General features: G+C 39.6%; 1 protein-coding gene across 1 annotated transcript in view; it reads right to left on the bottom strand.

Annotated features, from left to right (window-relative positions):
* Nucleotides 1–18,382: 18,382 nt before the first annotated feature.
* Nucleotides 18,383–26,014, bottom strand: part of manba (mannosidase, beta A, lysosomal) — a 51,328-nt gene continuing 43,696 nt past the window's right edge. Inside the window, exons 15-17 of the mRNA XM_039759227.1 lie at nucleotides 24,540–24,682; nucleotides 19,940–20,197; nucleotides 18,383–18,771 (exon numbers count right to left, since the gene is read on the bottom strand). Coding sequence (XP_039615161.1) covers nucleotides 18,547–18,771; nucleotides 19,940–20,197; nucleotides 24,540–24,682 — 626 coding nt within the window. The 3' untranslated portion in view covers nucleotides 18,383–18,546. The remainder of the gene's footprint in view (nucleotides 18,772–19,939; nucleotides 20,198–24,539; nucleotides 24,683–26,014) is intronic.

The raw sequence follows: 26,014 nt of genomic DNA, 5'->3' as shown, positions 1-26,014 counted from the left end.
GGCCATATCTTTCAGAAAAGAATAAACTGTGTTCTCCACTTTCTTCTCATGAGCCAATGAAAGTTGCTGAGCACCTCCAGACTGGTTGGTTCTGTGACTCATTTCACAACAACATGCAACTGGAATTAGAACTATCAAGTGAATGCTCATACTTAAACTTCAGCCAAAGTTTTGTATAGGATCCCCTTGTGCCACCTGACCCATCGAAGCATAACGGACTACACAAAACCTCTGAAGGTGTCCTGTGGTACCTGACACCAACATGCTAGCAGCAGACCTTTTAAGCCCATTGAAGTCCTGTAAGTTGAAATGGAGCCTCCATGGATTGTACTTGTTTTTCCAGCACATCCCACAGATGCTTGATCAGAATGAGATCTGAAATATTTGGAGGCCAAGTCAACACTTTGTACTCTTTGTCATGTTCCTCAAACCATTCCTGAACATTTTTTTTTTTGCAGTGTGATAAGGTGCATTATTGTACAGAAAGAAGCCACTGCCATTAGGGAATACCGTTGGTATGAACGGGTGTATGTGGTCTGCAGCAATCTTTTAGGTAAGAGGTTTGTGTCAGTGCAACATCCACATGAATGCCAGAACCCAAGGTTTCCCAGCAGAACATCACACTGCCTCCAGTGGCTTGCCTTCTTCCCATAGTGCATCCTGCTACCATCTCCTCCCAAGATAAATGACGCACATGCACCTGGCCATCCACATGATCTAAAAGAAAATATGATTTGTCAGACCAGGGGGTATTTTTCATATGTGGATTACTCGTTGAGCCGGATGTAATAGTTGACGATTTGGCCTGATCCTGGATCTGTCAGTTTTTCGAAACTCTTGCTGGATGTGTTGTCATAGCAGCAGATCCAAATCTTCTAACCTTTGTTTTATGTAAACAAGGATTAGCTCACACAAGTCTGCTTGGCTGTGAAATATTTCCTTCGGGTTTTCATAGTGTTCTCTGGACATCTGCGTGTGCAGACAATAAAAGAAGCATTTCATGCCATTGCAGGTACACAGGCAAAAACACCCACAGTTCCGTAAAGAATCTCACAATCAGCCTAATATTCTTATTACCCAGGATTTCTAAATGTGATTCAGGCACATGGGACTGATCAGAATGGAGTCTGATCAAATGTTATTTGGAAAATGTACCTCTCCTTCTGATGAATAATCAGACACAGTGTCTTCATCAGATATTTGGCCTTCGTCAATATCTTGTTGGTCAGACACAAGTTATAGGGATATGACATTCCCTGCAACTGACCCCACAAAAAAAAAAATACCTATGGCACACAATGAGAACAAATATATGCAATGACCATCCTTTACCTGAAATGAAGTGACCACTGCATCCTGCCACAAATATTATACAGTACTTAGTCATTTATTTATTAATGTAAATGATTGAATATTACGTATTTGTGAGTGGCAAAAGTATGTGAACCTTTGCTTTCAGTATCTGGTGTGACCCCCTTTATAGCAATAACTGCAACTAAACGTTTCCTGTAACTTTTGATCATTCCTGCACACCGGCTTGGAGGAGTTTTAGCCCCTTCCTCTGTACAGAACAGCTTCAACTCTGGAATGTTGGTGGGTTTCCTCACATTAACTTCTCTCTTCAGGTCCTTCCACAACATTTCGATTGGATTAAGGTCAGGACTTTGACTTGGCCATTCCAAAACATTAACTTTATTCTTCTTTAACCATTCTTTGGTAGAAAGACTTGTGTGCTTAGGGTAGTTGTCTTGCTGCATGACCCACCATCTCTTGAGATTCAGTTCATGGACAGATGTCCTGACATTTTCCTTTAGAATTCTCTGATATAATTCAGAATTCATTGTTCCATCAAAGAAGGCAAGCCTGGCCCAGATGCAGCAAAGCAGGCCCAAACCATGATACTACCACCACCATGTTTCACAGATGGGATAAGGTTCTTAAACTAGAGTGCAGTGTTTTCCTTTCTCCAAACATAACGCTTTTCATTTAAACCAAAAAGTTCTATTTTGGTCTCATCCGTCCACAAAACATTCTTCCAATCGCCTTCTGGTTTGTCCATGTAATCTTTAGCAAACTGCAGACGAGCAGCAATGTTTTTTTTGGAGAGCAGTGGCTTCCTCCTTGCAACCCTGCCATGCACACCATTTGTTCTCCTGATGGTGGACTCATGACCTTGAACATTAGCCAATGTGAGAGAGGCCTTCAGTTGTTTAGAAGTTACCCTGGGGTCCTTTTTGACCTCACCGACTATTACATGCCTTGCTCTTGGAGTGATCTTTGTTGGTCGACCACTCCTGGGGAAGGGAACAATGGTCTTGAATTTCCTCCATTTGTACACAATCTGTCTGACTGTGGATTGGTGGAGTCCAAACTCTTTAGAGATGGTTTTGTAACCTTTTTCAGCCTGATGAGCAACAACAACTCTTTTTCCGAGGTCCTCAGAAATCTCCTTTGTTTGTGCCATGATACACTTCCACAAACATGTATTGTGAAGAGCAGACTTTGATAGATCCTGTTCTTTAAATAACACAGGGTGCACACTCACACCTGATTGTCATCCCATTGATTGAAAACACCTGACCTGAATTTCACCTTCAAACTAACTGATCATCCTAGAGGTTCACATACTTTTGCCACTCACAAATATGTAATATTCAATCATTTTCCTCAATAAATAAATAACCAAGTATAAATACCAAGTTAAACCAAGTATAATATTTTTGTCTAATTTGTTTTACTGGTTTCACTTTGTCTACTTTTAGGACTTCAGTGAAAATCTGATGATGTTTTAGGTCATATTTATGCAGAAATATAGAAAATTCTAAAGGGTTCACAAACTTTCAAGCACAACTGTATGATTCTTTATGTCAAAAATTCTTTAAATAGTTATATACCAATATTTACCAGTTTAAATTATATTCTTGTACTTCACTTTAACTTGTTCCCATGTTCTCCTTGTGCTCACATTTGATCTGGAATTATGACATATTAAATAATAATTAATCTGACACATAGGAAATGAAACGCTGCATTCAGTAAGTACAATGCACACTACTTGGCTTTTAATTTGTCGGCCACTTTGTGCCAGTCGTCTTTTCTGGTTTGGGCTGCTTTTGCAGTGTTACCCCTTGTGCATATTAAATCTTAAAATTCTTTATATCCTTCGATAAACAGGTCCTGATCCGCTTATGTGAAAAAAACATGCACCCGTTCTTTCGTCATTTTGTTGCAGCCTATCAAAGACTTGCTGATCATGTTTTCTAGACTCAATATATACGGGCTTTTCAGTTAGTGCGGGCGCGTGCATTCGTCTCGGATGATTAGATCCAGCTCGACTAATCTACTACACGGCTGCGTTTGAAATATCGAATTATCCCAGATGAGTTTCACCGACATTAACTCATCCAAGTTGAAGCATCTGATCTCGGATGATTTAAGCGACGTACGGAAATACCCCCCAGGTCAGATTCTTCCTTTACTCCATGGTCCAGTTCTGACACTCGCATGCCCATTTTTGGCACTTTCAGTGGTGAACAGGGGGCAGCATGGGCACTCTGACTGGTCTGTGGCTACACAGCAAGCTGTGATGCACTGTGTGTTCTGACACCTTTCTTTCACGGGCAGCATTACGTTTTTCAGCAATTTGCGCTACAGTAGCTCTTCTGTTGGTTAGCCTTCACTCCTCACGTTCATCAGTGAGCCTCGGGTGCCCATCACACAGTCATCGGTTCACTGGCTGGCCTTCCTTTAGTAGGTACTAACCACTGAATACCAGGAATACCCCACAAGACCTGCTGTTTTGGAGATGTTCTGACCCAGTTGACTAGCCATCACAATTAGGCCCTTGTCAATGTCGCTAAGATCTTTACGCTTGGTCGGGCGTGCAATCGGCATCAAAAAATGGGGAAAACACAACACACAAAACAGAACACGAGTAATCCTCTTCACAAGGAGGCTAGATGGCCAATCTGTCATTGCCTCCTCCAAACTATAATCCAGTACAATAGAATTAGTACAAATTAAGTTAAGACATAATCTCAGACACCATTTCACGGTAAACCAGAGCCTTTTCATATCTTCAGCTGCTGCTGTGGCCACAGTGTTAAAGAAAGCATTCAAAGTCAAGTCTCGTGAAGCAGAGTCACAGAAACCAAAGCAGGAGCATCTCAGAGGATTCCCTTCAGATCTATGGAAACAAATGTCACACATGGCACATCTGGTCGCTCACACACTCAACACTCAAAGGTCCAGAGAAGAGCAACGAGGCTGATTCCAGGGGTTGAATTTTGAGGAAAGATTAAAAGAGCTGAGCCTTTACAGTTTAAGCAAAAGAAGATTAAGAGGTGACATGAATGAAGTGTTTAAAATTATGAAGGGAATTAGTATAGTGGATCGAGACTTGTATTTTAAAATGGCCTGTTCTCGTCTAAATTGTTCTAATGTTCTAAAAGACAGCAGCCTTTTTTATTAACGGCATTTAAACAAGTAAGAGATATTATGAGGTAAAGGAGTAAGCCAAAAACAAGTGATGAAGTTAAACAAAAGAAACAAGTTAGAGAAAGCGTGACCGTTGACATTTAGGCCTCCCACCTCTATAGGGCTTGTTTTTAGGTTCCACGTTTTCTGGTCGGAGTTGCTGGTGACGTTGCTCGACTCCACGCGCTGCATTACGCCCGTCCCACTTTTCATTTTACACAATGAGATTAATTTCCTGGGCGACCATAAACAGCGATTTCAGAATCGGTGCCCAGTGTCAGAGCTCTTTCACATTTCTTGCCTGACACAGCTTTCTGTGGTGCAACGGCTTGGAGGGCTCGTCGCCCTCGAGTCTACTCAGTTGTCAGCATTTAAGATGGCAGAAGCTAACCATTTGAACCACAAACCTTGTTTTCTGTGAGTTTTGCAAGAATATAACAGAACACTTTTGTTTTCAGAGTAAGTGACAGGTTCTTTAATGAGAGCTCTACACTAGGATTTTTTATTTTTCTGGTTTCTGAATTATGGCTCACCAGTGGGCAATAAAATTAAAGCATTACTCCATACACAATCCTGAATATGCCCATAAAAAACTGGCTGGCATATGAATACTTTACATTTTATAAAATTATATTTAGTCCTAAATTAAGCTTTGCAAGTGTAAGTTGATGGACTAATAGACTACTGTAATGTGTGTGTGTGTGTGTGTGTGTATGTATATATATATATATTGTGGCGGGCAGCCGGGACCCCCTTCTTCTTATGTTCCGGGGGAACAGCCATGGGCTCCTCAGTACCTCCCCCGGGATGCTTGGTGGCAGCCTCCCTGCTTGACGTTGCTGCCTCAGTTTCCTGCAGGGTTTCATGGGAGATGGAGTTCCCCCCAACCCTGTGGGGATCTGGGGTGGCCACCAGGGGGTGCTGCATGGATCCTGGAGCCAACCTGGACACCTCTAGAGCCCCGCCCGGAAGTGCAATTAGCAACAGCTGATCAAGCACCTGGAGCACTTCTGGGTGGGCTATAAAAAGGGCCAGCATCCACCACTCAGGAGCCAGAATTAGGAGGAAGAGGATGAGGTTGCCTGGGAGGAGTGGTGGTGCCAAGGTGGAGAGTTATGCGTTAACCAAACTAAGTGTTTTTGGGACTGTGTCGTGGCTGGAGGGAGTACAAGGAAGACGTGCCCACCAGCTGAAGAAAATAAAGTCAGTTGTATTCTTACACGTGTCTCTGAGTCAGTCTGTAGCCGGGTCAGGCGCAATATAGCGCCTTTATCACAATATGTAAACCAGGGGTGTCCAAACTTTTTCAAGGAGGGCCAGATTTGATAATGTGAAAGTGCCCGAGGGCCAACAGGCCCTGATGACATTATTTTAAACAATAAAAGATGCATATGAATATTCTGTTATTTAATGTTGTCATTTTCACATAAATTAGATATACAGATCACAGCATACAAGTTATTAAATTTCTAGCAGAAATTGAAAACATTCAGAAACTCTGTACAATACAGCTGTGTCTAATTCTGATAAGAAAGCAACAGGTAGGCTATTGCCACGAATGTGAAGGGGGAAACAGATCTGGATTTCAGTACCCTGACCAGGTCTGCTTCGAGAGCAGTAGTAGACATGCGTAAAATGTCACGTAGGTGGGAGTCACTAAGTCTTGATCTCAAGCGGTTCTTGTTTAAGTTCAGAACAGAGAAAGTCTGCTCACACAAATATGTAGAGCCAAACAAGCTTAACCTTTTCTTTGCAAATGTTCGCATTTCTGGAAACTTGCCTTTATCCAGCTGCCGGTAAAATGGCACGAGAGAGATCTGCTGCTGTCGGCTACGGCACTCGTTGTCACACTGAAGCTCAGTCAGCTCTAGCAGTAGGCGAGCTGGAGCCTCATCAGGGAGAAGAGAATAGCAACAAGTCCTTTTCAATTGCGGCAAAATCTCGAAAGCGGTCGTTGAACTCGCTAGCAAAGAGATACCCCTTTGTTTGTACACCCGTATTACCAACCATGACATTCCGGGACGCTGAGAAATATGTGGTGCGGGGCTCCGTTGGTGACACGTGTCTCTGGAAAAGCTGCAGTTTCATTTTAAAGGCCTTTATGTGTGACTATAGTTGGCTGACTACTGCGTTTTGTCCTTGATGGCTGACGTTCAGCGCTGTCAGGTGCTTCGTTATGTCAACCAAAAACGCCAAGTCTGCTATCCACTCAGCATCTGACAGTTCTTGTATTGCTGTTTCTTTTCAGCCAAACGCTGTCCAATCTCCCCTTTAAGAGAGAAAAATCGCTGCAGTGCTGAGCCACCTCACGTCGTCGTGATGTATTACATCTCCATATTCAGCCTGGATGTCAAGCACGAACTGCCGGAACTGGCGGTGGTATAGAGCTTTAGAACGGATGGCATGAATTGTCTTTACCACCGGATTCATGACATGATCAAATCTTAGAGGTTTAGCGCAAAGAACCTGCTGATGAATGATGCAATGGAGTTTAAGAGCATCGCTGACTTTGTTACAGATAAGCGTGGACAATCCACTTTGTTCACCAGCCATGGCAGGCGCACCATCTGTAATAATCCCACTAAGCTTGCTCCATGGTAGTTTCATGTCATCAACAAGCTGAACAAACATTATGGAATAAACCAGTTCCTTTTGTCTGGCCTTTGAGGCTTTTGAGGTCCAGCATCTCTTCTGTTATGTTTATGTCACCATCAACACCTCTCAAAAAATCAGTAACTGAGCATGTCTGACGCATTGCAGGCCAAGAAAAAAAAATCTGAATTTGTTGACTTGTCTCCCAGTTGTCTTCTAACATCTGATGACAGCTCTTCAGTTCTCCGTGCCGCACTGTTACGAGCGAAGCAAATGTTGGCAAAGTTTTTCTTATTTTCGGGGGGCAAATGTGTTCTTCAATTTTCACGACAGAGTTTTTAACAAACTCGCCTTCTGTAAAAGGTTTTCCGTGTTTAGCAATTAACACAGCCACTTCATAGCTAGCTTTGGTGATTTTTGTTCTCATTTGACTCCTGGGCCCGCGTAAAGAACGGCTGCTGGGCAGCTAAGCTCTCCTCGAGTTGCTTCACTTTTTCAGCACAGTCAATCTCTGATAGCTTGTCATATGTACTAGCATGTTTTTGTCGTAGTGTCTCTTCACATTATATTCCTTATACAAAGAAACAGTCTTGTGGCAAATTAGGCAGACACAGTTGTTTCGGTTTTCAGTGAAAAAATATTGTAAGTTCCACCTTGCCTGGAAGCGGCGTCCTTCATGATCAACTTTCCTTTTTTTACTTGCTGTAGCCATGGCAGTTGGAGGGGCACAGCAAATGTTACACAGCCATACAGTGTACCTTCAAACTGGCAGTTAACACCTGCAGAATCCTCGGTGTTAAGCCCACCCAAGCCCCACAGCATCGCGCATCCAGCGAGAGCTGTGATTGGTCCGTCATTCAATCATTTTCTGTTTGAGGTTTTATGGCAGTTGGCAGACTCTGTTATAAAGTGCTGCCACCATGAGTTCAAAAGAGAAACTGCATGTTAGATAGATAGATAGATAGATAGATAGATAGATAGATAGATACTTTATTAATTCCAAGGGGAAATTCACATAACCCAGCAGCAGTATACTGATACAAAAAAAATAAATTAATTAAAGAGTAATAAAAATGCATGTAAAAACAGACAATAACTTTGAATAATGTTAACGTTTACCCCCCCGGGTGGAACTAAAGAATCGCATAGTGTGGGGGAGGAACGATCTCCTCAGTCTGTCGCTGAAGCTACTCCTCTGTCTGGAGATGATCCTGTTCAGTGGATGCGGTGGATTGTCCATGTCTGACAGGGTCAGCTCAGCGCCCGTCGCTCTGCCACAGATGTTAAACTGTCCAGCTTCATTCCTACAACAGAGCCTGCCTTCCTCACCAGTCTGACCGGGTGTGAGACGTCCCTCTTCTTTATGCTGCCTCCCCAGCACACCACCGCGTAGAAGAGGACACTCGCCACAGCCGTCTGATAGAACATCTGCAGCATCTTATTGCAGATGTTGAAGGACACCAACCTTCTAAGGAAGTATAGTCAGCTGATTATGATTTATTCATTCTTCTTGTGCATGCAGGCCAAAAATAACACATTTTGAGACAAAAGGCGTGGGCTATATAAAACCCAGTCTTGGGCCGTGATTGACTCGCGGGCCGGACTTTGGACATGCCTGACGTAACTGCACAAGTAGGCCCTGTGATAGACAGCAATGCCATACAGCAACATTTACCAACCTTGGGTTCACTTGATATGCTAATGGACAAGAAAATATTTAACAATACAAAAAAAAAAAAACATTAAACAATGTATTGAATAGGACGTGAATGTCAGTATTTCAAACAGCCAAAATGCTCAGATTTCAAAACGGGGTCATAAACCAAAAAACCTTGGGAACCTCTGGAATAAAAGCTAACTGGCCCAAAAATCCAAACATGAAAAAAAATAAATGAATAAAAAACGTCTCTCCCAGATTGGCAGAAATAGAAATAGGCACTGGTGGTGGAGCCCGAGCTAAATAAGGTTGTCAAATGAGCTGATGGGCAAAGCCATCACTGTCTTCAACTCTGGGGGGCATCGTAGGCTCCACTTGGCACTGAATTACACCACCCTGTTTGGAGACAGATGGGCTTGTGGGTGAGCAACGGTGTGATGAAAAGAAATGCAGAAATGATATACAAGATAAGAAGGAGATGAAAGAACATCAAGCTCAATACGAAGTTTGATTGCCGACAGACAAAGACACATTGTAAGCAATGGAGGAACAGGCCAGCTAAGAAAGTGACAAGAATGGCCTCTGGTGACAACTGGCTATGAACAAACACTCACCATTTACGCACCAAGTAAAGCTAAGAGGACGGTATGCCTGGCACATAGTTTGAGAAGGCGGATCAAAAATTTCATCTCTCAATGCAAAATTCCAAGTTTTTTGAACAGCTGGTTAAGATAGGGTCCTGTGCCATTCTGAAATCATATTTTTGAATTATAATAAAAAAGACATATTCTGCTGTCCAGCTGAACATGCGTTAGTACAGGTTGGCTCCACACTACCAGTTCTTTCTGGGAGCCTCTTGAACCCGCGATCATCGCGAACGTTACCAAGATGAGCCAGGAAAATGAGGACACGTACATAGCAAGTGGCAGGTGTGAAAAAGTGAAGAGTGCTTTTATTAAAACGATCCAAATCAAACTGTCCAAAGTGCAGTGCATAATTGGCAACAAATAAATACTCATTTAAAACAGCGACAATCTGTGAGTTTAAATTCAAGACTTAAAATAATAACCAACGACATAGTCATCGAGTCAATGTTCTCTCCACTCCTGGATGGGCTCAGCACAACTCCCTCTTCGTCTCCCTCATTAGCCGCGGTCTTCACCAACCCGACCCGTTTCTTAGCTGCCTCGAGCGACATCAGCCAGACCACTCGGGGTCAGTTGTCCTCTCGTCGTCCTTCTCGCTCTCCTGCCTCGCAACCCAATGTTGTTCTCATGGCTCAGCTGCTGGTCTCCCCGTTCTTTGCTTTTCCTGTCTCCGTCGCTGCCTCTCTAACTGGGCAAATGTAAGTGCAAAGAGCGGCACCATTGAGACACCTGACTGAGGCGTGCGTGTGCGGCGCAATTAACAGCTGAGCGAAACACATTCGTACGGAACACACCCACCCTAATTCGAGATTACACTTTTTGGAGCGCGATTATTTAAAATTTCCACAGCGACTACTTATCACGACATGTTCAATTTTATTTAAGAAAGCAATCACCATCACTTCCCTTTTAATAAAAGCCCCTTTCAGCCAATCACAGGCTTCCACGCATCCAACAGGGCATATATGAGAAAGCATAAAGTCCTTAAAGCCCCCCAAGTCTAGGGATTACAATTTACTTGATTTTGTACAGAGTGGCCAATGTCAAACCGTTCAAGTTTCCATCCTCCCAGACAGTAAACTTCCTTACGTATAGCAAGCACTAAAGTAACTTTCAGTGTATGAAATCAATGTGCACACTTTACACAAACCATGAAGACCACCATAGGGAAAGGAAAAAAAATCAGATTTACAGTCCAGGTTGTGGACATTCCATGGAGAAAGCCAAATGCAAAAGTACTGATGTTTTAGTGAAACGTCCAGCAGATCCCAAGAAAGGCCAATTCTGTCCTGAGGTTCTGTGCAGCAGGCTTCAGCAGCGCGCCTCTCATGTCAAACCACAAAGTCCCTCAGAGGCCAGCGTAGGCAGGCAGGTGCCTACTGACTCAGGATACAGTTGGGTCGGTGTACGCTTTCTTCTTCTTTCCAACAAACACCACACACAAAAAAAAAAAAAACACACCATCTGGTCTTCTTCTCCCAAACGCTGCTGTAAACCGGCATCAGGTCTCCTTCAGGCTCCGCACACCCTGCTGGGAAGTGGTGTTAAGGGACAGGCGAGATATGCAGAACACCGGACACATTCCCTTTGAAAGATAACGATGTCATTACAACGTTTCACTGTTGACAGGGTCATTTCGTTATTTTTATAATCCACCTTTATACCCTTCAGTATACACCACTGTAAATGATTTGAATGATGTTCTTGGCAAACCTGGGTAATATGGCTGGTCTTTATACTGGACACAGAATGCAAAATTGACTCGTTCACTCACTCACTCACTCATCAAAAAAGCACTAACTGTGGGTTAGGGTGGGTCGTGAGACTCTACCACTACAAGGGGGCCAACATGACAGATTGTTCCGATCGCACGACGGCTCAATCGTTAACATTCAGTCAGGCATCGCAACCCTTCACACTGCACGGCCAATGACGCTGAAAATTCAGGACAACTCAGAAAAATCAAATCGGCAACTGCAAATTGGGCTTAATATCACGTTCAAATCACACTCTGTGCACTCAGCATTAGGGAGTGGTGTTTGATTTTTGAATGGGGAAACGCTTCACGCTCCTCGTGTGAGTTAATTCATCAGTTTAACAAGTAGGGTACTGGTACTTACGTACATCCACTTCAAGCACTGCTTTACATATACAGTACATTCACATCTGAGGACTTTAAAGGGGAACTACAAATAACTGACGGAAAACATGCAAAGAAATACTAGACTTGAGTGAACAACAAACAAATGAAAAGTTTAAACATTTAATAATAATAATATATATATATATATATATAGACTTCACATTACTCACACTGATTACCAATTTAAATAAAAAAAATGTAAAAAAAAAATACAATTTCCTGTAAAGCTGTGCTTAGGAAAAGCAGAAAATAGCAGGAATTTATCTAATGCAGGGATGTTTTCCACACAGGCAATTGTGTATAACATGTTCAAGAATAAGCCGCTCCAGTGGTCTCATAATTTTATTAGTACTTATTATTTGCCTGACTCCTTTATCCAAGGTCACTTACAAAACCTGAGGTACAATTGGTCACATTTCATTTGTTTTTCCAAATGGGGCACAAACAGGTGAAGTGATGTGCTCTTTGTCACACAGTGTCAGTAGTGGGGTTTGAACCAGCAGCTTCAGGGTCTGAAGTCCAAGGCCTTAACCACTATGACATACTGCCTGCCAATAATACTATCTCTTGGCATTAAAAAGAAAAAAAAATACTACAAATATGGTATAAAGAAAATGCTGTCCACATGGTCAACACGGCTATATATATATATATATATATATATATATATATATATATATATATATATATATATATATATATACATATAAATATAAATATATATATATATATATATAAATATAAATATATATATATATATATACTGTATATATAAACTGCTCAAAAAAATTAAAGGAACACTTTGAAAACACTTCAGATCTCAATGGGAAAAAGAAATCCTCCTGGATATCTATACTGATATAGACTGGGTAATGTGTTAGGAACGAAAGGATGCCACATCGTTTGATGGAAATGAAAATGATCAACCTACAGAGCCCTGAATTCAAAGACGCCCCAAAAATCAGAGTGAAAAAATTATGTGGCAGGCTAGTCCATTTTGCCAAAATTTAATTGCAGCAACTCAAAATTGTACGCAGCACTTTGTATGGCCCCTGTGTTCTTGTATACATGCCTGACAACATCGGTGCATGCTTCTAATGAGATGACAGATGGTGTTGTGGGGGATCTCCTCCCAGATCTGGACCAGGGCATCACTGAGCTCCTGGACAGTCTGAGGTGCAACCTGGTGGCATTGGATGGACCAAAACATAATGTCCCAGAGGTGTTCTATTGGATTTAGGTCAGGAAAGTGTGGTGGCCAGTCAATGGTGTCAATTCCTTCTTCCTCCAGGAACTGCCTGCATACTCTCACCACATGAGGCCAGGCATTGTCATGCACCATTGAGACTGTGCTGGGAGACACAGCAAACCTTCTGGCAATGACACGTATTGATGTGCCATCCTGGAGAAGTTGGACTACCTGGGCAACCTCTGTAGGGTCCAGGTATCGCCTCATGCTACCAGTAGTGACACTGACTGTAGCCAAATGCAAAACTAGTGAAGAAACAGTCAGAAAAGATGAGGAGGGAAAAATGTCAGTGGCGTCCACCTGTTAAACCATTCCTGTTTTGGGGGTCATCTCATTGTTGCCCCTCTAGTGCATCTGTTGTTAATTTCATTAACACCACAGCAGCTGAAACTGATTAACAACCCCCTCTGCTACTTAACTGACCAGATTAATATCCCATAAGTTTCACTGACTTTATGCTATACTCTGATTAAAAACTTTTATCTTGCTTGCTCTTGTGTTACACCTGCACTGTGAATTAATTATTCATTCTTTTTTTTTAGCTAACTTCCTTAAACTCAAGTCAAGGGTGTTTAGTGTGCACCTCATTTGAAACTGATAGACTATCTGATGCTGCTCTGTGAGTTAACAACCACAGATTTTAGGTACTTTTATAACTCATTCACCTCCACTCATTTCACAGGAATGCCTAAAAATGCTTTTTTAGTTCAGAAAATACTAGGTCTTCATTCTCATTTTGATCATTTCCAGTGTTTATGTGCTTCAAGAGCTCGTGTCCCTCATAGGTCTTAGTTCAGTCCTAAATTCTAATCTACTCCTGGAGTATCCGCAGTAACTTGCATGTCTGTGCCTAACACGCTACATATCGGCACCATATGACAGAAGCGTAAAACAAAGTTATAACCCTGATGATTTGCCATAAGTAGGTCATAATGTAGATCTTTCATTTAGCCCCCACCTAAAACATATTACTGTATTTAAATGTATCACTGTACAGTAGGTCTTAAATGGTTTCATGACAGAGGGCATATAATCAAGACAGCTAGAACAGCTCTGGGTTAGTGAAAGACAAGTTGTAGCAGGGAGTAAAAGAAAAGAGACAATTAGATGGAAGGTGCAAATTACTTTCAATGACATACTTTTGTATAAATATAGTACTAAACAGACGCAGTTATGCACAAGTCAAAAGTGATCTCGGTATATTATAAATGTGTATTTGCTACCCAGTTACAAGTAATTTTGATTAAATATACTTTCTTGCTATACATATTGAAAATGATGATTACAACAATATGAATTTGGTACATAAAGAACATACTCACTGGTAGCTATTACTATAGTTGTAATTTCAAACATTCACACTGTAATATATGTAATTTGTATAAAGCATTATATTATTGGTGATGTTTTAGCCTTGTGATTTTTGATACACAAAAAATTACACTTATTTATTTTAATTCATGCCCAAAAATCACTTATACCAGGCCGATTAGCAGATAATAATATAATAATAATAATACATTTTATTTGAAGCGCCTTTCAAAAACTCAAGGTCACTGTACAACCAGATAAAAAAATAAACATTCAATGACTAAAAAATTTAAAATCCAAATAAAACATCAGATAAAACACCAGTAACAATTACAGTGAATAAGCAATTTTGAACAGACGAGTTTTAAGATTAGCCTGAAATCGGTGAAGGGTAGTCATGTTCCTAAGGTAGGCAGGTAATGAGTTCCATAAGGAGGGTGCTGATCTGCTAAACGCTCGATATCCCATCGTGACAAGACGTGCTGCTGGATTATTTAAGTTGATGGAAGAAGAGGATCTGAGCATACGAGAGGGTTTAATGACTTGTAGGAGCTGTGAGAGATATGTAGGGGCAAGATTATGAATAGCCTTATATGTAAGGACTAAAATTTTGTAGTTGACCCTAAACTTTATTGGCAGCCAATGAAGCTGCTGAATAGCAGGTGTAATGTGATCAGAGTCGGGTGTTTTAGTAATTATACGAGCAGCCGAATTCTGAACAAGTTGAAGTTTATGTAGTAACTTTTGGGGCAGACCAAAGAGAAGTGAGTTGCAATAGTCCAGGCGGGAGGTGACCAAACTGTTGACTAAAATGGCAGTAGAGTGATTTGACAAAAATGGACGCAGGCGATTAATGTTATGCAGGTGGAAGTAAGCTGCTCGAGTAACAGAACTAATGTGAGACTGAAAAGACAACATGCTGTCCAGAATTACACCAAGGCTTTTTATCTGATCTGTACAGGTAACAGATGTGTTGTCTATTAATACTGAGATCTTTGATGCCTTCGCTATTGCAGATTTCGTGCCCATAAGAAGCACCTCAGTTTTATTAGAGTTCAACTGCAAGAAGTTAGAAGAGAACCAAGACTTGATCTCAGCAAGGCAATCAGTAAGTGAGGATGGTGGAAGCGATGCAGATGGTTGAGATATATATGAGATGCTACTTAGAGCAAATTTTTGAGATGTTAAAGGACATACCTGAGAGAAACCCAAACCTCAACAGACAGACAGACAAAAATGATATACTTCAGACCATGCACAGTTTCATCCAGTTTTCCGCCTGCTTTCCACTTCATTCTCGATTGCATCTCGTCTTCTCCTTTAAAATGCACTTCATGTAGGTATGGGGCCTAACAGCAGAATCTAAAAGAGGGGAACACATCACACAGATGTAAGTCAGTAGGTTTTCTTTTTCACAATACAATTTATAGCCCAAAATCACACAGGAAGTGCCACAATGGGCTTTAACAGGCCCTGCCTCTTGACAGCCCCCCAGCCTTGACTCTCTAAGAAGACAAGGAAAAACTCCCAAAAAAAACCTTGTAGGGAAAAATGGAAGAAACCTTCAGAGAGACCCCTTCCCAGGTAGGTTGGGCGTGCAGTGGGTGTCAATAGAAGGGGGTCAATACAATACAATACACAGAACAAATCCTCAATACAGTATAAAAATAAAAATTTTAGAAGTACGGAGCAGAATTTAACAGTAGATGATATCACATAAGAAGATTTGGATATTTTTAGAGTCCTGGAGACCTTGTCCATCAAGCTGCCACCCCCATTTGGCCATTCCACAGCTGAAACAGTGCTGGGCCAGCCAATCCGATGAAAGGACCCCTCTTTCCCATGATTCCTGCGATCCTCCATCAGAGATGACTTTACCTTAGGCAGGCAAAACAACTTGACAGGTGGGCCGTAGCACCAAGTGCCACATTTGGGTACCGAGAACAGAAACAGAATAGGTGAGGGTTAGTATCCAATTATAATTATCATGTTACTTATGTTTTAGTGCTAATGACTGACAACAGAGATGCAGTCTGTACAGTTAATCAGCAGCTCTAGTCAGGATATGCTAAACTGAAGTAGTGAGTCTTCAGCCCGGATTTAAAAGCTGAGACCGAAGGGGCATCTCTTATGGAAGCAGGCAGACCATTCCACAGTTTAGGGGCCCTGTAACTAAAAGCTCAACCTCCCACTGTTATTTTATTAATTCATGGAATCCTAAGCAGACCGGCATCTTGAGATCTTAATGTGCCCTCTGGTTTGAAAGTCATGATAAGTTCAGACAAGTAAGCCAGACCTTGGCCATTTAATGCTTTATATGTTAAAAGCAGGATTTTGAAATCTGCCCTAAACCTAACCGGGAGCCAGTGTAAGGATTTAAGAACTGGAGTTAAGAACAATACAACCTAAGACAATCTATTTTCATAAAATAATAAACAGATGAATAGATCCAGGTGACAAGAAGTCCTCTTTTTTCCCCATTAATGCCCTGTTTTTGTGATTTAATAGTAGTCTAGCTGATATAAATAAAAATCTAAAAAAACTGCCCTCGATTTTGTCTTGATCATTACTTAAGACTGTGTAAACAAACAACAGACCTACGTATTTTGTCTGATCTAATGTGACATACATATAACAGGAGTGCGGCTTAGGGTCTGTTCAAAGAGCCAACATGAGAGTTGGCCTTCAATGACGTGACAACTGTAACTTAAATGTGTCCAGAAACTAAACATGTGACTAGGTCCAAATGTAGAATGAGTGGAGCGGACATGTGCAACTTAAAGCTCACCTTCACTCTGAAAAGCACAAACCTTCTGATGGGGAGAGCGCTTGTCAGCAGACATGACCGACTAGTTGTCGAGATTAGTTTCAAAATGTTCCATCAAAACTGATCATGCTTAAAACCAATGGCTTCTCCCGGGTTATGATGCATGTAGCCGTCTTCACTTCTACTTCAGATATTAAGGCATTTGATGTGTTAAAAAATATTAATATTAAAATAATTACACCTATGTGTTTTTTTTTTTGTTATTTTGCAAGAGATATCAACCTTGGAAGTTCTAAAATATTTACCAAGTTGTTGAGTATAAACTAAAAAATTTATATTGACCAAATTGTTTGATTATAAAAATGAATAAAGAACCATCAAATATGAAAGCGTGCATCATGTTTAGATTACGCCCTTCCTCTGGCTCCTGGGCATCTTCTTTGATAAACAAAATCTTGTTACTTTGAAAGATAGATAGATAGATAGATGTAGTATGGCAGGGGCTGCTAAGACAAGCATTTAAAATACATACTAAAATAATGCACACCAAGCAAAAACGCAATCTGACCGCCGTACAGCCAAACATGTCACTGACTCGGTCCACTCAAAGGTTAGTTTATGCATATATGAAGCAAAGAAGAGAAAAAAAAACCCCAAACAAACAGCAATTCAACCGGTAATCATACCAACTTAATGTATTTCATTTTCAAGAATTTCCCCAGAGGTTCACATATGCTTTGACCGCCCACTCATGACCACAGGAATAAAGTCTACTTGCCCACATCCGCTCACTGTTCTTAAATTTTAGTCGGGTCCCATAGAAATGCTGACCTCTACTCTGCGGTATTTCTCTGTTGTTATTTTTCCTAGCACTATTAATAAACTGTTATCTTCTGATGCATCATCAGCCCCCAGCCAACTAGGTTTGCTACCTTTGTTCTTTGTGTACGTTTTTAAGGTTTTCTTGCCTTGCAATGTCATTAACTATTTTAACAACTTTAGATAAACAATATGACTTATTGATATCCTCTTTTAAAGACAAATATCAAGTGCTATTACTATATTATCTAGCAGCTATAAATTCAAAGCAGGAAGCATCCATCTTCTGCTATGCAGTATCATTCTGAAATCAGTCATTTCATGATACTCATGTCTTATCTCTTATTTCCCAGTTAAAGATAAAGTCCTAGACGATTTTTAAAGATAAAAGTAATAAAAGTAAAATAAAAACATGTGAAATACATGAAGATACATTAAATAAGTTTATCTATCAACTCGTACACTCAAATGCACTATACAACAGTAATATAAACCCTCCATAGCAGCTAACTGCATGGCTTTTGTGGTTCTAATCTAAAACAAGATTACTGTATCTATAATACCCAAAGCAAACAACATTCAAAAGGGCAACAAATTACCGGGACAAAGCAAAGTTTCCACTTTAACTCAAACAATAATAATTCTTCTTCAACATGGAGGAATTAATCACAATAAGATGAGGAAATGGATCTTGTTAGTGTGAAAAATTAGGACACATTTGTTTCCTGCATACATTGTTTATTTTATAATTATCATACCAGCACTTTTATAGTTCGAAAAACTATATACTTCATACAAAAACAAATAGTAGATTTCACAGTAATGCGAAACAATAGATTTTGCCAATATGGCTGATATTTTATCAAGTGAAATACTAGTTTTCTATTAAGAAATATCCATAAGTGAGGTGATCTGGAGCGACTTATTCATTTCAGCAATTGTGGTGGGTTTCCAGGGCAAAAATGTAATGTTTTTCAAATTCTCCAGCATCAAGAATCCATTTGTGTCAAACTGCCCAGGGATATCACCCACATCCAACCAAACATAAGGAGCAATGGCTGCAGTCTTCAAGGTGATAATGAAATCCTCCTTTCTCTGTTCAATAACGGCCTACAATCAAAATTTGAAATAAATCAATCAAATTTAAATGGACTTGTCTGTGCCAAATCTAATTTGGTTCAATTTTATTGATTAAAAAGATAAGAGATAAGAATATTAAATGTCACCTGCACAAGGACAACTATTAAGTTAAATCATTGCAATTACAGTGGTACATAGGTATACGTCCACTTTGAAATAAATCCAACTTAGTATACGTCCTGTTTGGACGCGAAAAATTTTGCTTGGTATACGACCTTTGTTTGGAATACGACTCGCGTGCTACAACTCGCACGATACCCTTGTTCACCTCTCTCGAGACAAAGCCACGACTGCCCACAAGCGTCAGTACGCCAGTTGCTAGCATTCAGTGAACAACCCGCGCTATAACTCTATGTGAATTTTCACGTGATTTTGTGTTTTTTCGCGTAAATTTGAATTGATTGTTGAAAACTATGAAGGTGGCATGCGTATCCGGGACATGGTTGCTGCGTACTGTATGCCGAGAACGATGGTATCTACGATTGTGAAAAACAAAGACGTTAGCAAAAATTAAAGTGAGGTTAAATTTTCATTTATTTCATGTAATTGCTTTTGTATTTATGTATTTTAGTATTAAGCAGTGTTTGAATTATTTTATACAACCTCATCAATGTATAATATGCCAATAACAATAGGATTTTTTTTTCATGGGAACGGATTAATCATTTACCCATTATTTCTTATTTGGAAAATCTGTTTGGTATAAGTCAAAGGATCTAGAATAGGATTAGATAGATAGATAGATAGATAGATAGATAGATAGATAGATAGATAGATAGATAGATAGATAGATAGATAGATAGATAGATAGATAGATAGATAGATAGATAGATAGATAGATAGATAGATAGATAGATAGATAGATAGATAGATAGATAGATAGATAGATAGATATACTTTATTAATCCCAAGGGGAAATTCACATAATCCAGCAGCAGTATACTGATACAAAGAAACAATATTAAATTATATAGTAATAAAAATGAAAAAAATTAAAATAAAATTAATGTTAGCAATTAAGGACGTATACCGATGTACCACTGTACATTATTATTATTATTGCTAGTCCTTGAGATCTAATTACCCCTAGACCGACATAAGTGTTTTGACCAATTAGAAACAAAAAGAAAACAATTACTGATATTTGTGGTTTCTTCAGGCCTTCTGCCACATTAAGAGACGACAGGTAGACGTGGTTGTTAGGACCATATTGTTTCCCATATGCTTGAAGTGAGAAGACAACAACACATCTTTCTCTTGTGCAATTTCCACAAGTTTTTAATAGACTGCTGACCGATTCCTTATAGATTGGGTGAGCACTTTCAGCTTTCACAAGTAGAATTTCAGTTATCGTTGAGCACACAGGATCCATACTGCTCCATTGATACACCTCTATCTGCCACAGAAATATAAAAACAGTCAGTATTTTTTTGTCAATGCAGAATTTTTTTTTTTTTTCCGGCAATACCTAGCATAGCCTAGTTTGATTAAATACTAAATAACTAATCTATACTCCCACTTAAACCAAAAAAGATGGTTAGTTTGTAAAATAAATAAATCTATTATATAAAAAAAACTTGGGACAAGACAAGACATGACCTTCTCAGAGAGACATGTTTACGCCCCGCGAGACTAGACTTTGTGCCCAGAGATTTAACCACACCCGGTGCTGGAAAAAAACAAAGAGTAGATGACAAAGTAGGACGTCATAAAGAATATAAAAAATGTCTCGGGGAGAAGAAAGAGAAGGCAGTGAGACAAAAGGACAGCAGCTGTACAGGCTCTTAAACGTTCAAAGTGGCGCACAAGATGCAGATCACGCAGCACAGCAGCAGCAGCAAGCCAGCAGCTGATGGAGCAAAGAGGAGTTTTAAAAAAAAAAAAAAAAAAAACTATATTTGTTTCCCATTGTATCACTGTTTAAGAGGGATTGAGGAGGAGCAGCCGTGTCTCCTTGGGGTACATTCAGGCCCCCTCTTCACAACGGCACGTAGCGCAGGTGGGGGAGGGGGTGGTGGGGTTAGTGAGTGAAGTAAACAGGGGTGAAGCCCCCCAGTAAATAAATAAAGTGCCATGTAGTTAAAGAAAAGCATATGAGAAGTGACTTGTTCATAAACTGAATTTGTACTTAACGATACAAATTCATGCCTTGCTGAAAGTTATGGCTATAGTAAAAAAAAAAAAAATACTGTAATAATAAACTTTCTCTTTTTCCTCCTAACGTGCTTAATGGAAAAACTCACTCACCCTCTCAGATAAATTTGGTCACAGGTAAGGGTCGATTAAAATATGCAATATTTTTGGACACCTATCTATACTAGACCACAATAACAAATAAACTAATAATTATGGATAAAAAAAATCACTTTTTATTTTGGTTTGGTTTTTTTGTTTCATATATGAACTACAAATGAACACAAATATAAACTAATGTAAATGTTTAAATTGTGCTTCATATTAAAAAATAGCACATAAACTGACTTTGTAAAGCAGGAAAACCCTGCAGTTCTTTAAATAAAAATGGTCTTATAATTGCCACTTGCACTCATATCCTATTATGGTGCGAGTGTAGTAATCAAAACATAAATAAATATGATTCATCCATGTTTTGAAAGTGAAAGTCACTACTGCTGCATTTTGTGGTTGCATGAGTGAATTTAAATACGACCGCAACATGGATCATTAGTTAATAAAAGCACCATACAAAGTCCAGAGCAAGTTTTGGAGGGGCAGGACTCCACTGCAAGGCACGCTCACATTTGACTTTCATGTAGACAACTCCAATTTCAAAGGCAGAGAATTACCAAAATGCAGTTTTTGTGGCACATCCAACAATATAGTTCTCTGCTAATAAACAGAATGACCAGATTTTCAAATACACTTGAGTATAAAATATGAATGTGTGTTAACTCATGCCCATGCATAATGCCCATACCTCATTTGTTTAATGCCTGCTTAGTCTCATCGTCGTCCGAGAGTGATCAGGGCAGGAGAAAAAAATGTTTTCACAAATAAAACACATATCCTGCTATATAAAAATCATTACACGTTTTTTTTTTTAATATTTTATAAAAATTAGTGATGTTCCTTTAAACATCCCAGTAAATTTAATACATTACCTTTATGGACAAACTCAACGCATTTAATACAGCATAATAATTCTCTATTGCTTTTTGAACAATGCCAGTGTATTTTGTATGCTTTCAAAGTTCCATTTTGAAGGAGAATCTGCTGCTATATGCTTTGAGTTAGATCCTTCTTTAAACATTAGGTTCAATTGTTACCTTCATTTATTGACGTGGTGTGGTAGAATATTTGCCTGAAGAATGGATTCTCATCAATAGCTTTTTATGGACAGAAAGTAGACAGGTGGACATCAAGGGCTGACTTTCCTCAATGCTTGTCCAAAGAAATGTTTTGACAATTAGTGCAAGCTTTACTCGCATCATTTGGTATTGGTTTGAGGAAAGGGAACGCTAGTATGGTTCATTTGTAAGATTCACAGCATGGGTTTGCACCTTCATCTCCATATTTTTTCTTGCAGATGAAAATGCCTTAAGGCTACATCCAAACTGCTTTGCAGTGTAAAAGACCAAAGTTGGTTGTCAGTTGTGTTTGTCGGCTGTACGAAGCATGGAGGGTGTTGTCTTTCTTTTGTGCGATTGGTGGTTTGAAGTCTATGCTGAATGTGCTGTGTTTCATGCACAATAAAAGTTTTTTAGATGGGCATATATTGTCATATTCAAGTTATTTCTTGAGACAGCAGGGCGCATGGCCCGAAATCAGGACTGCTGCGGTTGGTTATCCTAGTAATAAAGAACTAGCAAACAATAAATTTATGATGGTTATTGGGTTTTGAGGCGACATGTGTCCATCAAGACACATCAAGAAGCAAATCACCTCTGCCTATTTGGCAACACTTCAGTTTCAACCTCAATGAGCATGGAGAGCCAAATGGAGAACCAAAGGCATTTGTTGACTAGGCAGTAAAGCTGTGGTTTTGAAGACTCACAAATTACAAACTCAAGTAGCCATTTGCACATGTCCCGTCTAATGGAGTACTCCGGTTTGGCCAGTGCTACTAACACAAGCACTGAAGGCTCGTCTCGCTAGCCGTTAATTATTGGTGCTTCCGGATTTTTAAAAAAGCACAAAATATCAGCAGGGCAATGTGAGATGGACACAATGGTACCACAGTCATTTCACATTATTTAGGTGAGTACATTTGCTTTGCTTTACACATTGTTTTCAACATATTTTAAATTATTGATATTTTTCTTGCTAAGCTATGTATGTCAGCATTCCAACTCCTCTAAAACTGTTCACTTGTACAAAATAAAGAATCTGTTATAGCCTGCAGTTAAATTAAGTGGCATCACTTTCGGTTGTAATAATCCATAATACTAAATTATTTTTGTGAGCCATCGACTGCACTGCTCCACTGAGTGGATTGTCTTGTAAGAATGTGGCGGACATCTGCAGAGTTGATTGGAGAGCACAACACAATTCCCAAACACACTAGCACACTGGAAGTTTTATTATTCCAAAAAAACTGGATGAACCAGCGGGCAACACACATTAATGCCAGCTACGACACACTTTTTCGTGGATATGTATTTTTGAAACCTCATGTCTATTTTTCTCTGAAGGCAGAAAGGCTGCAGTCTTTCACCAAATATAGAAGCATGTGAATGATGCATGTGGACACTGGACAGCATTTGCAGTCACTTTACAATCTAAGCAGGATTTTATCTCGCCATTCTTGATTCACACATCCAGAAAAAAGTTGTGGTTACAGCAGCAGCCCCACGTGTCTTGCCTTAGTTGTATGGAAAAACATTCAGTGTACTCTTATTGTTGTGATAATGGGATAAGCCAAACCTTATACAATAGTTCCTTGTTGGATATACTGGAACTTGTTAAAGAAAATTTCACTGGTAATAAAAACGACAATTTAATGATATTGACGTATGTTGCAGGTTCTCTGCATATCTCAGAATTTGTTCCTTTATGCAGTGTAGTTAGTTGAATACTATGTTACTGTTTTGCTAATGTAAGACATGCGTGGTTTTGTAGTGGTATGTAAATGTGAAATGAAATAATGGCTCAGAAACAAGCTTCTCATTTTAATCAACTGGTAAAATTAATGTTTAACGCATTGACGAATGTGGCGGCATGGTGGCACAGTGGATAGCGCTGCTGCCTTGCAGTTAGAAGTGGAGTTTACATGTTCTCCCCGTGTCTGCGTGGGTTTCCTCTGACAGTCCAAAGACATGCAGGTTAGGTGCATTGGCGGTCCTAAATTACCCCTAGTGTGTGCTTGGTGTGTGTGTGTGTGTCCTGCGGTGGGACGTCTCCCTGCCCTGCTGGCTGTGATTGGCTCCAGCAGACCCTGTGTTAGGATACAGCGGGTTGGACAATGACTGACTGACTAAGAAAGAATTTTTCTTTTTAGTAGAAAGCATATTTACATTTTCTACATATGTGCAGTACTAACAGTACTTAGTTTTTAATGCTGCTTCTCTGCACTAAATGCATTCTGAGCATTCCTGGAAACTGGTGTATTATTAGTCTGAAATACAAGGTATTTTAAATCTTTACATTAACAACAGAACATTTTGAAAGTGATCTGTATTTAAAAATTAAACCTTATATTTAAATATAAGCACACACATTTACATTTTTGTGAGACATTAAATTGTACACTCTCTGCTATACCTTAAAGACTGGTTACTAACCAATAGCTGAAGTTGAAGGTCTTTAGGCAAGTCAGATATTGCATAGATGTGTAGTGTCCCATCATCTTCAAATCCTACTGGCAGCACAGGTGCAAAAAAAGATTTTGCAAAATAATGAAGCATTTTCCATTTTCCACCATATTCTGAAATAGGCCACATGGGGGAAAAAACTCATTAAGGGAGGAAGCGACAGAGTGATTCTATCCATCAAACTTGAACACCTTAAAGGCTAGAAGTACTTTATATTGTTAGCTAAATCCAATTTTTCAACACGATTGCAGGAAACTAGAAGTGTTTCGAACAAGAAAGAATACACACATGGAAAGTCATTCTACAGCAACACACGCACAGCGTCAGATTAGAGTTGGCCTGTAAATCAGACTGTACGAGTTTGGACTTTGGTTACGCAAGGAGAATTAGAACAGGAGTCAGCACACCAAACTATTAAATCAGTACAACAGTACTATCTAGATTATGGTCTAATTTTTGAAGAACACTGATGTAAAACTCTCTCAGGAAAATTACACTTTACAGATAATGCATTTTCAGGCAAGTTGTTCTGATATGTACAATACAATACAATTTATTTTTGTATAGATCAAAATCACACAGGAAGTGCCGCAATGGGCTTTAACAGGCCCTGCCTCTTGACAGCCCCCCAGCCTTGACTCTCTGAGAAGACAAGGAAAAACTCCCAATAAAAACCTTGTAGGGAAAAATGGAAGAAACCTTGGGGAGGGCAGTTCAAAGAGAGACCCCTTTCCAGGTAGGTTGGGCGTGCAGTGGGTGTCAAAAGTAGGGGGTCAATACAATACACAGAACAGAACAAATCCTTAATACAGCATAAAAATAAAAATTGTAGAAGTACGGAGCAGATATGTACAAGACTCACTTAAATAAAGGATTGCTAAAACTTGTAAAACTCTGGTGCTTTTGACAGGTACTTGCTTTTTCTTTTACATGTCTGTAGAAAAGCCAGATGTTCGGGCACTAAGCAAACTCCTGTCAATCATGAAGAATCCACTGCATCCACTTAACAGTGTCATCTCCAGGCAGAGGAGTAGCTTCAGTGACAGACTTTTGTCACTGTCCTGCTCCACTGACAGACTAAAGAGATCGTTCCTCCCCCACACTATGCGACTCTTCAATTCCAGCCGGGGGAGTAAATGCGAACATTAATTTTATTTTAATTCTTTTCATTTTTATTACTATTTAATTTAATATTGTTTCTTTGTATCAGTATACTGCTGCTGGATTATGTGAATTTCCCCTTGGGATTAATAAAGTATCTATCTATCTATCTATCTATCTATCTATCTATCTATGTTCTTGAACACTCTCTGCTCTTCATCACAGTTATTGCTTTTTAATGTGTATTTTTATAGCTTATGATTATTATTTAGGATTAGACACGTATACAACATTCCCTATATCTATCACAAGCTTTGAGTTTTCAGAGGATTTACATATTTTAC

Source organism: Polypterus senegalus, chromosome 7, assembly GCF_016835505.1.
Source record: "Polypterus senegalus isolate Bchr_013 chromosome 7, ASM1683550v1, whole genome shotgun sequence".
NCBI lineage: Eukaryota > Metazoa > Chordata > Cladistia > Polypteriformes > Polypteridae > Polypterus > Polypterus senegalus.
This window is presented reverse-complemented; position numbering and strand designations above follow the sequence as displayed.